This window comes from Manacus vitellinus, unplaced genomic scaffold (assembly GCF_001715985.3).
Source record: "Manacus vitellinus isolate BGI_N305 unplaced genomic scaffold, ASM171598v3 scaffold_3_pilon, whole genome shotgun sequence".
NCBI lineage: Eukaryota > Metazoa > Chordata > Aves > Passeriformes > Pipridae > Manacus > Manacus vitellinus.
Window position 1 is genome coordinate 26,713,057 of NW_021940535.1, and position 16,018 is coordinate 26,729,074.

The 16,018-nt window shown below is 36.0% G+C and overlaps 1 protein-coding gene across 2 annotated transcripts in view; it reads left to right on the forward strand.

Moving 5' to 3' along the window:
* MEOX2 (mesenchyme homeobox 2) overlaps positions 1-15,609 on the forward strand; it is a 168,975-nt gene extending 153,366 nt beyond the window's left edge. For both annotated transcript variants that reach the window (XM_018075860.2, XM_008920359.2), the window contains 2 exons: positions 1,402-1,574; positions 14,308-15,609. In XM_018075860.2, the coding sequence (XP_017931349.1) occupies positions 1,402-1,574; positions 14,308-14,532 (398 nt within the window). In that variant the 3' untranslated portion in view covers positions 14,533-15,609. The remainder of the gene's footprint in view (positions 1-1,401; positions 1,575-14,307) is intronic.
* Positions 15,610-16,018: the final 409 nt, after the last annotated feature.

Below are 16,018 nucleotides of genomic sequence, written 5' to 3' on the forward strand. Positions count from 1 at the left end.
GCTCCCAGATCCACTCAACAATTCAGTGGATACCCTCAGCCATACAGCCAGCAGTACACTGCACATTTGAAGCAAAGTTCTGTGTTCCGTGTCAGCAAAAGTAAAGAGGTTTGGTAACCTGAAGCCATTAGCTTTAAAACATTTTAAATTAATGACTATAGCACTGAGTCAAGCATCAACAGTTCTCATTAAAAAAAAAAAAATCAACACCAAAGTTTCCTTCCAAGCAACAGAGTGACTGACAAAAACTGAAAATATTTTTACACCTTTATAAAATGGAGATTTGAAACCAGACTCACTAGCCAGTTGGACAGTCTCAGGCACGCCGATGATTCATCTGACACGGAGTCCCAGGGAGGGATTTCTTGTGGGCCAGGTCATTTGGATGTTGATGCACGTTTCTATTTAAATCAGCAGCCGAAGTGTGAATTAATCTGTGACATTTTTAAGATGGTTTGTGAGGCCAGAATTTGACTAATGATACTCCTACTGCTCTCCTGCTAATTTTGGATTTATAGGTATTGTATCATTCCCAGACTTACAAATGTCTGGTCCTTTTTTTTTTTCTTTCCCTTTTTTTTTTTTTTACTTCCACTCTCTCCTTTTTTTTTTTTCCAGTTTGAACTCTTTTCATTTATTTAAACAGGTTTCACTGATAGCAACAGAATGACTGTCACTGAGTTAGTGAGTTCAGTAGTTTGGGCTAGGACCAAATGTACCTGTTTCTGAGAGTAAAAGGAATCATGAGGGTGATAATGAAACTTTCGGCAGAGCTCCTCAGATTAGGTAGCTCAAGTGGTAGTAAATTTCCTATACTGATACTAGCAGTGGCAAAAAGTTCTTAGCCTGTACCATAGCATAAGCAGGGGAAGATCCCATGGACATGCTCACCAGTTTCTTTTTGATGTGTGTTCAATTTCCTATGCTTTGTCTGTTAGCTTTCCCTGAAAGTTTTATTGGACTAAACCCTAAAGTGTATGCTTTAAAACAGAGCTTTGGCTTAAGGTATTAGCAAAATGATAGGAGAGAGATTCTTGAAGTATTACTCATTAAAACACTAATCAAATGATACACATCCTGTACCGGTTGGATGCACTGAGAGTTGCCAGAAGTGGGAAACAATTGAAGCTTTGCAGAAATTCTACAGAGAATTGTTAGAAAATTAAACACTGCAAGATTTTAAGCTAAAGTTTGACGTGTGTGAATCTGGCAGCTCACGTCTGCCAGATTACTGCTGCTTTCCTGATTTACAGCAAAGAATCCATAGGAATGAAAGCAAGAGTGTGTTTCTCTGAGAAGAAAGTTTGAAGAATTTAATTTTAGCTTGTTGTTATCTTCAGGCTTGTTTCCTATTTAGCTATACACTTGTCATTACAACCATTTTTGCACTTTTTTTTTCAGATTCCCAAGAAGGAAACTACAAGACAGAGGTCAACAGTAAACCCAGGAAGGAAAGGACAGCTTTCACCAAGGAGCAAATCAGAGAGCTAGAAGCAGAATTTGCTCATCATAACTATTTGACCAGGCTGAGACGATATGAGATAGCAGTAAACCTTGACCTCACTGAAAGACAGGTATTGATGCAAAATAATGGACTGTAAATGCTCGCTCAATATGTACCAGTGGTTAGTAGTTCCTCACAGCAGAGCTCTTGTTTATTGTACTAATAGTTATGTTGATATATCAGATTGAATGTTTTCAGAAAATGATATACATTTATTATCTCTCTGCTGTGCAAGTAATTTATGTTTTTATATGCACCACTGACAAGATTAGTTTCATCTATTAGGCAGAGATAGAAGGTAAAAGCACGAGTAATATATCTGTTAGACCGGGGCACATCTTTTCTAATCTGTCCACACTGGCGTCTCTGAGGAGGTGGTAAGTCCAACATACTGTATACAGAAACAGTTGATTTGTCTGCATGCAACAAATATGAGCGTCTTGGTTCAGTCTATTAAATATATGCAGTTGCCATTTATCCAGAGTTTCAGAACATCCTGTTTCCAGATGGCAGCAAGAATGGGAACACCAGCAAAACTGGAATAAAGGCATTTTAAACCACTTTATCTTACCCTGCTCTGTGAAAGCAAAGGAGATGATGGAATTTCTTATCACTGTTGTTGGTTTCCTGCTCACCAAACCCTGGTCCGGGAAACACTTCTGCATGTGCTTACATTTCATCATGCATGTTGTCACATTGATTTCTAATGGAAATATCCACATTACGCATGTACTGAAGTGTTTCAGGATCTCATCTCTAGACACTGTATAGGTAGTGAAGTCACATTTCAAATAATAATTATATCAACATACACATTTAAAAAATGTGTTTTAGTAAAGAAGTTTAGAATACCAGCTTCAAGTACACCAAATCTGATGAAATATTACCTACATTTTTATTAGTAAAAATGTAAAGCTTTTTGCCCACTGATGGACAGTCATTCTTTCTTCAGAAATCAATATTAGATTGAGGGATTGCTTTAGATGCAATCAGTAAGATGATGATATACTCAAAGTAAGGTATATCAAAATAGCATGATAATTTGTGAACTCTACATGTAAGAAGGTTTGCCCTTTTCTTGAGTTTCATTAACACCTGTTGTAAGTAGATATATCAGCAAAAATCCAGCCGTGAAGACACATTTACTCACACAAGCAAATGCCACAGTTTTGGTTTTTTTTGAAAGCTTGTAGAGAGTGGCTGTCCCTTCAGTCTTGTCAAGAAGAATACAGCAATTTCTTTTTTGACTTGACCACATTTCCCAGGTTCCACTGGGGTAATTTTCAGTTACTTAAATATGGTTGTTATATTTGTGAAGCACACCATTTTGTATCAAATAATGGATAAAATTTTGCCTTTTTTATTTCACTGCTGAAGGTAATCTGAGAAAAATAGATTAATTTTCACACCTGATTTTGACAGCTGAGGGGAGGAGGAGTGAATTCTTGTCTCAGTGACAAAGGTAGAGTCAGTGGTGAAACTGAAAAATAAGAAATAAATTTTAAAAAAGATTTGCTAGCCACTTTAATGGGAACCAATGAGCTGAATTCAGAATATATATCCCCATATTTTATAATGATGAATTTGGCCCGGAATTTAACTGTTCTCCCCAATAAATTCTACAGTCTTTTCTTCAAAGATCACATCGAGTAGTACAACTAAATGAAGAGACATTTCACTATCCTAAAGGAATAGTTACTCTAAAAGCATTTTACGTACTGAAAAGTGACAATTAAATATTGAATATCGTCTCTGGAGGAGAAAAGGCAGCCCAGCTACATGAGTGCAGAGAATTCATTTAAGTCATGAGAGTACTCGCTATTTTCTAGCTGTCACAAAATGTCAGTTTTAAGCATTCTGCTGATAATTGTGATAATTTCTATAGCATTGTCATTAGTCTATCTAAGTATGTAATCTAATTCTTCTCTGCTTCCTCAGATTATCACAGAGTGACAACTGAGCTGCTAGAGATAACTCCCTTCCTTCCTGTTTTCCTGCCTTCCTTCCTGCCTTCCTGCTTAACACCACCCTTGCTTAGGAAAAGGAAAGCATTAAGATTTTTAGTTTGATAGAATCCAGTTCTGTATCTTGCCACAGTAAAATGGTCTGAGAGAAGAAGAAAAGAAAAAAAGTGAAAAGAAAAAAAAAAAAAGAAAATGGAAAGGAAATTCTGGAAATATTTTTCGGTTTCTGAATTATACTAAGCCAAGTAATGTTGTAAACTAGGAATGTCTCTTTTAAATCAACTATATTGCTTTGATGGAAAAATGGTGTAAATAGGCAGGGATCTGGGTGTGGGTTTCCATGGTATATGGCAGACTTCAGAAGCTGAATGCTGTAAATCAAAAGAATTGACTTTTCTTGCATGTTTGTTTTACATCAGTATTCCTTCAGTGACTTACAAAGTACTTCAGGGCGAGTGTGGTGTGACACTAATATTTCTTTTCTCTCCAGTTAAGAGAGTGAACTCGGATTCAGGACCTGTCTTTCCATCATTACCAGAATGAATTATTATTATTGAGATAACAACACTTATTTGCATACATTTACTACTGTTACTACTTTTTTTTTAACTAGCTGTCCCAATAGATCATATTTGACACCAACCTTAAACAAGTGCAACAATATGAACTAAAATATACTGATAGAAACAAAGCCTTGCACACTCCCTCTCCCTACCCTCCTGGCCTTTTCAGCCGAGGTAGCATGTTTAGAAAATTGCTATTTGTGGAACAGTTTTCCTTTACTATTTTCCGCCCAAAGCTGCATTGCAGAAAATGGTACTTTATAGTTCCTTTCTTTGAAATAAATGAACGCACAAGTGATAGCCTTGATCTCATCTCAGGCTATAGACCTCTTTGTGTTGGAAGCTTTCTTGATCTCTCATGAAACACTGAATTTGCACACAGAGAATTGAAACTTGCTTCAGATAATACAATGACAAAAAAACTAGAAGTGGGTATTAGATGATCTAACATATCTGCTCAGAAAATAGGTTTGAGAGCAGATTTAACCCCTGATGGGGGTGCTATTTGTTTAGCATTATTGTTTTCACTAGGATTTTAGAAAATTACAAGCATATTATTCAGAGACAGAAAAACAAAAAATAATCTGGGAAAAGTATTGTTGGGTCATCCTAAAGTTACAACTTCCAGTTATTTCCCAAGATGTGAGATGAATCACGATGCCTATTATCTTCAGAAAGCTTTATCTTCCTCTTGACTGTAGTGATAATTTCAACCATACGTCGCAGCTTAAAAGAGCCACTGACCAACTAGCACTTCATAATTACCTTTCTGTCATTTAAACAAGCTGTAGAAAAAAACTATGTCTGACTATATTTAAAAAGCTGTATAAGGGTATTAAAGTGTTCTACAGTCATCAAAGTAAGGCTCCATTTGACTTTTGAAATAACTTACAAGATCAGTTCAAACATAAATGGCTCATGGAAGGCCATTTCACAAAATAATAATGAAAAAAAAACCCTCATAACATATGGATCAGGAGAAGGAAGTAATCCTATCACTCCCTTGAAAGGAAACCCAAGTTACAAGACAGGAGGATGAAATGAAATAAGTGCCTCAATTGCCTAGATAATAAGAGTGCACTTTGAGAGCATTATAAGCACATCTGGTGGTAGGATGGCTCTATTATGTTACTGTAAGCATTCCATAAATATAGGTACATATAATTCCTGCTCCATCTCCTATAGAGTGCACTCACAATCCCAGCTCAGCCAGCAGTTAATAATTTTCAGCTGGCAGGCCTTTACTATATTTTGAAGAGCTAGTTAGACTAAAAACTATCTTAGCTCCCTAGATATTTGTAACCTTGACAAGCGCATTCTTGGCTTTTTTGTACATCCAGATAAACTTGGAGAAAGTTCCATGCAGACTTTTTAATATCTCACTGTGGGATGAGGAGAGGAAGCAGCTGCAGTGGGGTATCAGAGGCGTGGCAAAATGGACATTTTTATGGAGTTGATCCTGCCAAATATAGAAAGAGTAGGAGATCTTTCCACCTCGCAAGATCTTTTTGCATGGAGCTAATCAAAAGAGTAATGTTGCAGTTCTGCAGGCTAGCTAAGGTTACCGGAATAAATAATCCAAATATGCTTCTGTTTGCCAACATAAATGGAAAATCCCACCTAGTCAGACTAAATTCTGCTGATGGTGATGAGAAGGTTTATTTCTTCTCAACTTTAATTTCCAATATCTGCCCAGAAGCCACCAATCATTTATAAAAGGCCTAAAGCCACTGATTTTACATAGACAAAGGACAAAATCTTGTCAAAATGAAGAATGCTTTTGTATTTGTGTTTGGCTTCCATGCATGTGGTACCAACTTCGGATGAGTGAAAAAGGAAGAAGTTTTGTGATGCCTTTTTCTACCAGAAATGGAAGCAAACAGTGCTACTATTTAAACTATACTTTGGTATAGTACCATAACCCCCACTGTAGCATTGCATTTTTTATGACCATACAAATACTATTAAAAAAGTTTCCTTCAGACCTGGTTATCTGAATGTTTCATCACAAAGGACTTCATTAAAATCCTTCTCAGTATTGCAGAGCTTCAGGGAAGCTAATCACTGCATTTTTTAGACTTGACTGTTAAGGTAAGAGTAGCGTCCCTTAGTCACCCAGGTGAGAAACTAGGGAGTTCAACATTCTGCAATCATGTGTTTGTTCTGCACAGCCTCTGGAAGTGTAAATGTCTCTCCATGCATCACACAGCACGACTAGTTTCCTACGTTAGGAAGCTAGTTTTCTGAGGTTAAGTGGTGAAATTATTCCCCTGTATACTTTCAAACAAAATATGACTGAATTGACAGGACAGGCTTGACCATATCTGTCTGATTTGTCACACTGTCACATCTTCTCTGAAAGGCAGCTGCTCATTCCATGCTTCTATGTGTTAAGCACTCTCTATACACACACTATAATAATGAACCTATGTGGCTTGAAATCCTTTGGATTTTTTGTTTATTTACTGTGACATTCTTAATAAAATAAAACTTTGGTATTTGTTTTGAGCAATATAAATACCAGCAGTAAGAGTTACTGTTCTTTCTTAGAAAAGAATGCACCTAGAAAATTTAATAATAACTTGTGCATAATTTTGATTTGTAAAATAATTCTTTTTAAAAAGTATATGGCAAAACTTCAATCAGCATATTTACTTTTGCAGTATTGATTAAATTCAAACAAGCATTTCCATATGCAAAGATCTAAGTGCATTAAGCTGTTAATTGTGAATGTACCCTACACCTGCAGAGAAACCATGTGAGGTTCTGGGTGGGGAGAAACCTCTGTATGTGCCAAGCAGCCCATGCAATATAAAATATTAGCAGCTCATATGGCTGCTTTTACAAAGTGTGTGAGGTTCTGACATTACCTGTCCCTGCCCGTTCTTAGACTCAAGTTGAGAAAGATGCACCTTCTTCTGTCACCTGTTTAAGGAGAGAGGAGCTTTTAAGGTTTGTCATTTGTGGGCACTTTAAGAAAGAGAAGAAATCTGTTGGGAACAAATGATATTAGAGGTTAAAAATGAACATGTAGTATAAAGAACATATTTTTTATGCAGGCCATTGAAAAATGTAAAATCTCTTTCTAGTTTCACTGGTTTCTACTCTTCAAGTCATTTGCCTTTCTTTGTACTAAAGCAGTAACAGAAAGAAGCACCAGCATACTCATCTGAAAGTCAGTCTTGATTACGTGCAATTTTTTGACTTTCACATTCAGCTGACCTGTGCAAAATGGGTGTACAGTGATGCACATTAGAATGTTTTTTTATCATGAAATAAAATACGTGAGAGCAATTCACGGAGGTAAATGCCTACACAAAGAAGAAGAAAGTTCAGCTAAAGATGATCTTCCCCAAAAATTAGTTTTCCACCATTTGTTTCTTCTGCAGATTTAGAATCACAGAATCATAGAACCATGGAATTGTTTGGGTTGGAAAGGACCTTAAAGATCATCTAGTTCTAACTCCCCTGCCATGGGCAGGTAACCTTTCACTAGACCAGGTTGCTCAGATCTCCATCCATTCTGGCCTTGAACACCTCCAGGGACAGGGAGTTCACAACCTCTCTGGGCAACCTGTTCCAGTGTCTCAGCACTCTCACAGTAAAGAATTTCTTCCTAATAGATAATCTAAACCTACTCTCCTTCAGCTTAAGATCATTCTCCCTTGTCCTATCACTATATGCCCTTATCAAAAGTCCCTTGTCATCCTTCTTGTAAGCCCCCTTTAGGAACTACACACATGTAAAAAAATTGGATGAAAGCAGACTCTAAAAAGATATATTACAGGAGAATAAGGTAGAGGGAATTCTAGCAGCAGATTGCCTTTCTTTGCCTTTGACCAAAAAGAGAAAGACTAATTATTATAAAAAATATTTCCTTAGACTATGTAAAACAAGTCAGTAGGAGGAAGGAACATGCAATAGTATGCCCCTTTCTGCTTAAGGTATGTTAACTGTGAAACCTACTTTGGAGAGATTTTGAATAGGAAGGGTTAACTGCTTGATCATGAAATCAGTTTTGAAGATCATTGGTGGAGAAGGTGGCAGTTATTTGGATGGGGTAGAGGGAGGTAAACTTAGTGTTCCCAAAGACTTCTGAAACTGGAATGAAGTACTCCCATCACTGCTGCCCTCTGAAATATAATGTCTATTCTATCCCTGTCTAAACGTGGGAGGTAGAAAGGAGAATGTGTCACCTAAGTAGTACCCAAACCTCAACTGACTTCTATGTAATGATAAACCAGAACTCACTCCTACACCTTCCTGGGTGCCAAAAGCTCCAGCTGTCCTTTGTGCACCTGCCAAAACCTCCCCTTTTTCTCAACAGCTGCTGCAAAGTACTTGTACACACTCAGTGCAAAGTCCTGTAATTTAACACAGAGCAGATCTCTTTAAATCAGTGAGCAGGTGACTTAAGTAATTTTAATCGAAGGTTCTGATACCACTCATTAATTTCCAAAGAGACGTTATGGATTTTGATAATATTTTATAACAACTAAGAAGACATTTAATACTCAGGTTTATTTAAGCTGGTTTTAATATTCAAAATATATTTAAGATATTTAAGAGAGTTTTTTTTGGAATAGAAATTGGAATTCCTTTAAATTATATAGGTAAGAAAATTTAGTTTAATTTAATAAAACCACCTTAACTTACTCTCCCATGCATCCAGCATGACTGAAGTACAGGAATTATTTAAAATTTCATGTTATCTTTATTTATTGAAGTGAACTGATAATTATGACTACCATTTCTGTAAACATTTTAAATCAATAGATTTAATTCTTCCAATACTTATATTTATTCATAAGAAAAGAAACTTCTGGCTGTACATTTCTGTTTGCTTTTATAAGTTTGCTGAATAAACTACCATGAAAATACTATCTCTATATATGCAAAAAAAAGTAAGCTTCAACTGTAAACACCAGTGATTTCTGTAAAGTTCAGGAGTTTGACTTTCCTTAAAACTTGGCAACATAAGTGCACTATCTAAAAATAACAGGGATGTTTTCAAAGCCAAAGCAGGTTAGAAATAAACCTCATTTTTTAAAATTTTGAAAACTTGGGTTACTTTTTGCTATTCATATGTTTGTCCATATTAGAGGAAAGCAAACTGACAGATTTAAAAATAATTAAAAAAATAGAAAATGGACAATGGAGGACCAGGGCAGAATGCTTAAAAGGCTTGATGGTTTGGTTTTCATGACATATTTAGTTATAATAAAACATGGAATTTAGGATACTGACTTCAAAGACTCTTAGAAATATGCATCTCTTAAAGCAAAATAAGTTTCAACTGGCATTCGCTTTGCTTTCTAATTTTTAAGGTTTTTGAGATATCAGGCCTCAAATTTTAATCTTGTTTGGGACTCCTGCCACTAAAACTTGGATTAGAAACGTAATTTTAGGAAAGCCTCTTTCATTTCAGAGAAGAGCTTTTTTAAAGAGAAAGTTTTTTTTCTTAAAAGAGGAAAGACAGCAGACAGTGCAACTAAGGTAGTTTGAATTCAGTTATGCTTTAATTTTTAAGTCAGTTTTTCTTTAAGTTAATGTGACTGAAGAGCTCTGCTGAAGGAGGAGCATTAAATCAGAAGTTTAGGAAACATGGTCATTTTGAACCAAAATGATGTGTTGATGTCCACATCAGGAAGTTGTATTAAAGATACACAAGAAAGACAGCACATCATGTGACCCTAAAGACTACCAAGGACCTTTATCATAAGTATATAACAATTACTTTGCAATGTAGACACTAACAATGTCAACCTCCTTGTTTTGACTCTCGTCCTGTGATTACTACAGAGTAGGTCCTAAAATAAATTGGACACAGTAAAAACATTTATCTTGTACATCAGGAAAAATCTAATAAATAATTTACTCGTATCTTAAGTAACAGTCTAATCATCAGATGTGGAGATGCAGATGCTAAACAACTTGTTGACTAAGGGAAAAGAAACAAGGTTTTCGTGCCATAAGCAGATGTGCTCAATAGACTCGATCATAAGTGCTGATTTAGAAACAGCTGTTAATGCTACCATCATCTTTAATACAGTTCATTTCCCTCCACTTCCTTTGTTTTCTGTACATACATATGCTTGCTCTTTACAGTCAAGTTGTGCTAGTCAGAGGGTGGAGAAGAGGGTTATTTTGATAAATAGTAAGCAGTCAGGACCTGATTCTGGCAGGTGATGAGCACTCTCAGATCCTGTTGGAGCTGATAGACTTGAAAAATAGCATATAAAGTTTAATAAATTCTATAGTATTAATTTTGCCACAGTAGATCTTTAAACTACTTTAAAAGGATATAATTTTTTGCAAAAGTTGTAAAAGGCACCAGCTAGTTATTTTACTGGGAAAAAGTTCAAGAGTTTTTTAAGTTCACTTCAGTAAGGATTTCCCTTCACTCTCTATTTTTATTTTAATATTTCTTTGTTTTTCTTTTACTCAGTCGCTCTCATTTCTGTGTCTCTTGATCTTTCTATTCTATTCTATTCTATTCTATTCTATTCTATTCTATTCTATTCTATTCTATTCTATTCTATTCTATTCTATTCTATTCTATTCTATTCTCTCTCCTTTTTCTTTGTCCTCTTTCCTTTTTTGTTTCTCGGGGTGTTTTGTTCTGATTCACGTTTTGTGCAATAGCTGTAAATTTTAAATGAGTTCTGTGTTTAAAAAGCATGGTTTTCCATGAATCCAGATAAATCGGTGCTCTGAAGTACTTAACACAGAGTTTGATTCACTTTCTATTACTAAAATATAGATGGATCACATATCAGTAACAACTATACCCTCCATAAGTGACTCTTCAGCTCCAAAGGAAGTTCATAATTCCAATATCTAAATTTGATCTCTAGAGGAAATAACAAGTGAAGTACCTGTCTCATATTATTAGCACATGAGCATCAAAGTCTTCATCTAAAGTCTATTGAGCTGTATGGAAAAACTCAAATTGACATTCGTACACTTTGGATCAGGACAAACTGGACTTTAGTACTTCATAATGGAGGACATAAAGAAATATATATAAAAAATATCTAATGTATTCCATCATATCAGAGTCCTGCTGTACACTAATGCAACAAATTATATCAAAATAAACTCATAATATTTTCAACAATAAACGCCACTATATCTCTAGCTTTTGAAAATAATCTTTGATGTACCAAATAAAGACATTTCTTTTTTTATATTCTCTAAGTAAACAAGATGCAGTTTATTTACAGTCATTTACAAAAAAAAGCCTTTTTTAACTTCTTTTTTCTTTTTAACACTGTTACCGTTTTCTCTTTGTGGGAAGGCTATATGCCAGTCAGTAGTACATTTTATTCAATGGGATTGTCAGTGTTCCTGCCTTTCTTCTACACTCAAGAGAACGCATGCAAAGGTACCTGGAGTCCTTTTAGCCTGATTTTTCTCAAATGCCATGTTTCCCAGACCGTGAGTTGTGTGCAAACATAGCATTGCATTCTGGATACTCCGAGGAATATGTAGATGGATCTCGCACTTATGCTTCAAAAGGGAAGTCATCATCCTTTAATTCATTTATATCAACTAATATGCAGACACTGACCTCAACTCATCCCTGGTGGAGGCACTTCGAGGCACGATCCTATGAACTAATCTGAGGGCAGGTGATCTGAGTGAAGAAGTACTCCCCAGCCTGGCATTGGCTACTTATTATTACCTGGAAGCAGGTGTCAAGCAGTTCTCTTGGGTTTAATGCTCAAGGAGACAGATTCTTCTCAACTCTGCTATTGTGAATTATAAAAATTATAATTATAATTATAAAAAGCAGAAGCAAAATATATTGTAATAAAAACCGGAAAACAACAACAAAACTTATTTATTAAACTGGAGTAGAAAACTGTCAAGAAATGTTAGCTCAGAAGATGTGAGAGTTTAGCTTTGTCTATGAGAGAAAAATAATGAGCACCTGCATCAGAAACCAGGCAGTAATTATCCTGCTCACCCCTATTCCGTCCAGGATAGTTTCTGACAATGGTTATAGGAGTACTAGCTTCAATTTCTCAAGTATCCGAAAATAAACTGGTTGCATCTGGAAGGCTGTTTGCTTGGATGTCCCCTGATCCAGTAAGTTAAAGTAGGTTGCATCCAGGCTGTGCACTGAAATTTTAGCTTCAAATGTATCGTCATCTATACATTATTATTTTGTTTTAGAATTTCAGGGCTGTCAATTATTCTGTGAATGTTCAAGGACATAAAAATATCCAGAGAATTTCTGACATCTTTTAACAATTACTCCAAGCCTGTAGTTTCTTACCAAATAAAATTCTTTTGGTCCTTATTTCAGAAGAAATGTGATAATATCCCATGGTACTGGGTTGAATCCAAAATGGGGGGTTTTTGATGTTTAGATTATGCCTGAAGTTGCATCTACTGCACTATCTTGCACCAGTAGAGTAGTGCCTTTTGCAAGAGAAACTTCACTGTTAAAAAAAAAAAAAAACACAACCAAAAAACTAAAGAAAATAACATCAAACTTCTCCCAGAAGGCTGCCCTTTTGAAGACACTGTTTTCATGGACACTTCTGACAGCAGTCCTGAGTGTGATAATTTCCAACATCACAGCAGCTAGTAATATTTACACTCATTTTATTTTACAAGGCAGATTCTTTGGCTCTGATGAGTTGACTAGGGGAAAAGATGTACTGTGTTTTAAGGCTCTTAACTAACCTGGAATCATTTCGCTCTGTTCCCAAGTGATTTGCTTTAACAGCTCACTTTGATTTTAGCAGGAATATAGAGTATTAAAAAAATAAATATACCTTTCTTCCTTCCCATGTATGTACACAAAGATAGTGACGTAATCTATCAGTTCAGTTGTAGTAAAATTCTAATGTAAAATTCAAAGTGATAGTAAAGGTTAAACGCTGTGATGTTTCCTGGATGTGTAAGACAGATTCAGCAAAACAGCATTTTTGTGGCTCTATTACTCATGTTGTACAATATGTCCTGCTGTGCCTGTTCCTTGCTGTTTCTTTTAGAACTCTGAAACACATTCTGCTTAACGCAGCAGAGGATATACCAACGTTGCAAGCTTTCTTGCTTTCTTTCCAAGTGAAATGTTGCAGACATTGTTTATTTTTCTGTGGAACCTTCATCTGAAGAGCTGCACAGACACACGCACAAGATTTTTCAGCAACATTAACTCTAAATGAATCAAACCGAATAATATTCTATTCATACTGTTTTCGGTGACAATACTTTAAGTTGATCTGAAATCAGCCTTTAATCCAGTCTAATATACTTAACAGATGCTGTGCACATCTTTTGTTTCTTTTCTTTTGGCTATTGAAAAAAAAAAGTCCTTGTGGTTTGCAGTGCAAATAATTTAGGTTTACTTCTCCCTCATATATTTCCATACAGAGAAGGGGAGGAGGGGAAATGAGTTTCAGCTGGAGTAAAATCTTGGGGTTTAATGTGACTTAAACACAGATACATTTTTAATCTTCCATGCAATGAATTTCTTTTCCATTCTTATCTGAAATTATTAGCTAATTTTGATTCAAATTTCTAAACGTCGTGCCCTCTGACTTTGAGGATATCTGTTTTCTGAAAAATTTGACCAGGGTCTATGGTTAAATGTCTCAGAATCAAGGATGAGTTGACTAGAATGATTTAAACACACCTGTGAAATAGACAGGGAAATCTTAAGTTTGAATGCTAAGAATATTCTTTCAGATACTTCAACAAGTTACAAAACAAAAAAATGCTTTTAAACTGCTGCACCTGAAGCTCACCACCAATTTGCAGAAACAAAACAGAAAGCAATGCCAACTTTTCAGTGCAAGTTCCTTTCCAAAGCAACTACCCTCCTATGAAGGGTACTCTGTTACTTGAAATGCACGGTTTTTTGCACAGTTTCCCTTGATGGGAAACATTTTGCCTTTGTTTCTCTCCCTGAGAAATGGCATTAATATGTTTTTCAAGAGTTACCCGAACTTTTTAATGTTTTCTAAAGGGCTCTGAGATCTTCCCATGGAGCTGTCTGCAGCAGATAGCCTAGCTGTCTTCCTACAGTAACCCCTTTTCCTCCTTTGCCGTCATCACATCTGCAGTGTTTACGTCCTGTCCAACACTGGACTGCCTGATCTTCAAGGAAGGCTTGCTAAGCTTTTTACCATACAGCCAGAAAGGCACATTAAAAAAATAAGAAAAAAATCCCCAAGTGCTGCACTACAGATAGAAAGTTCATTATTACCTTCAATGACCCCATCTTTTTTTTTCCTTGTTGTGTCCTTTTTCTGTGAAGGTAAAAGTTTGGTTCCAGAACAGACGGATGAAGTGGAAGCGGGTAAAAGGGGGCCAGCAAGGAGCAGCGGCCCGGGAGAAGGAACTGGTGAATGTGAAAAAGGGCACGCTGCTCCCCTCCGAGCTCTCTGGCATCGGCGCAGCTGGTCTCCAGCACACAGGGGACTCACTAGCGAACGACGACAGCCACGACAGCGACCACAGCTCTGAGCACGCACACTTATGATACACAGAGAGTGCCCCAGCTCCGTTCTCAGGAAAGATGCTTTGCTGGCAAGCCTTACACAGGCATCGTTTACTTATGCAAGTGACTCTGGCAATGATTTTTAAAGTTGTTATGGAAAATTCAGGCTTATTATGTCTGCTTTTCTCGATTTTTAGATGGTTTACAGTAAGTGCCATGTCTTAAAGGTGCCTCAAGAGTGGAGAAGTGGAAGACAAACTTACTTTGAACATTCCAGATTTGTTTGTCGTGTTTATGACAGCGGGCAGGTATTTTTGCTTTAGCTTGCACTGAAAATTACATTGCTCTCAACAGATGTTATATTCTGAAAACCACAGTGCCACAAAATCACTATCTAGTGGATAAGAAATGTATTTTAACTCTGTATATATTTACCTTACAGCATTTTCCTGTCTTCACTAATTTTTAGCAATGCATTCATATTAGCTGATGGCAATAGTCACTCATGACAATAAATGGCTTTTTGTCTCTTTATCTTTGTTTTGTTTTTCCAAAGACATACAATACATGCAGATACTTTTGTTCAAGTAAAGAACAATACAATAGTGTCTGCTAGGACACATCCTTGTATGACAGACAAAACAAACCTTATGTTGCATTTACTATCAACTGCTGCTAATAGGGTATTATTAAACTTACCTAGCTCTTCAATTCTTCCTATCTTATAACTGCAAAAAGTGATTTTTAGGATCATAAGGATAGTCCAGTAACCTGCCAAAAATGTCATGTTCCACTCATGCACAGTGGAAACTTTCCAAAGGATTATTAATTTCTACTTTTTCATGATTGAGTACATTGATAAATACTGACATTTTGTAGAAATTTTGTTGCTTCGTATTCAGTTTAAAAAACAGCAGATAAACTGAAAGTTATTATCAACTGCTTATGTTGGTAGAAATCAAAATATGAAGGTAACTATATTGTGTCCCATGTGTAAAATCAAGACACATTTTCTGTTATAAGCTTTTGTGTACATACAGGCAAATACCAAACCCCAAAATTTAATGCAAAACATTGATTGTACTTTGTAAAGAAATATGTTTAATAAATAATCATTTTTAAATAATTCTCGTCTTTCTACAGTGATTTCATAGGATTCTAAAAGTGATTTTTGCCTAAGCAGCTCTGTCTTTTTTGGGTCTTTCAGAACTTAGTCTGTCCGGGGGCAAGAGAAAGCTGTTTTCAAATTTAGGTTTTTAATCTTGGGTAAACCTTTTACCTTGATCCACTTGGGAAACTTTTTCCTTTAGCAAAAAAATTTAACTGGCAGCTAATGATGTCTTCAGCCAAAACCAACAAGAGTCTGTTCAGCCCTTTTTCCAGATTTAGAGCAAATGTGAAGGGTTATTTTGTTGAAGCTTGTTGAAATGGATGAAAGGTAGTAAATATCAGGAAGGGATGCATGCTTGTATTATCATGCCTTTGTTCAATAAAGCTGTTCAGGAGAAAAAAAAATAAATCAGATTAA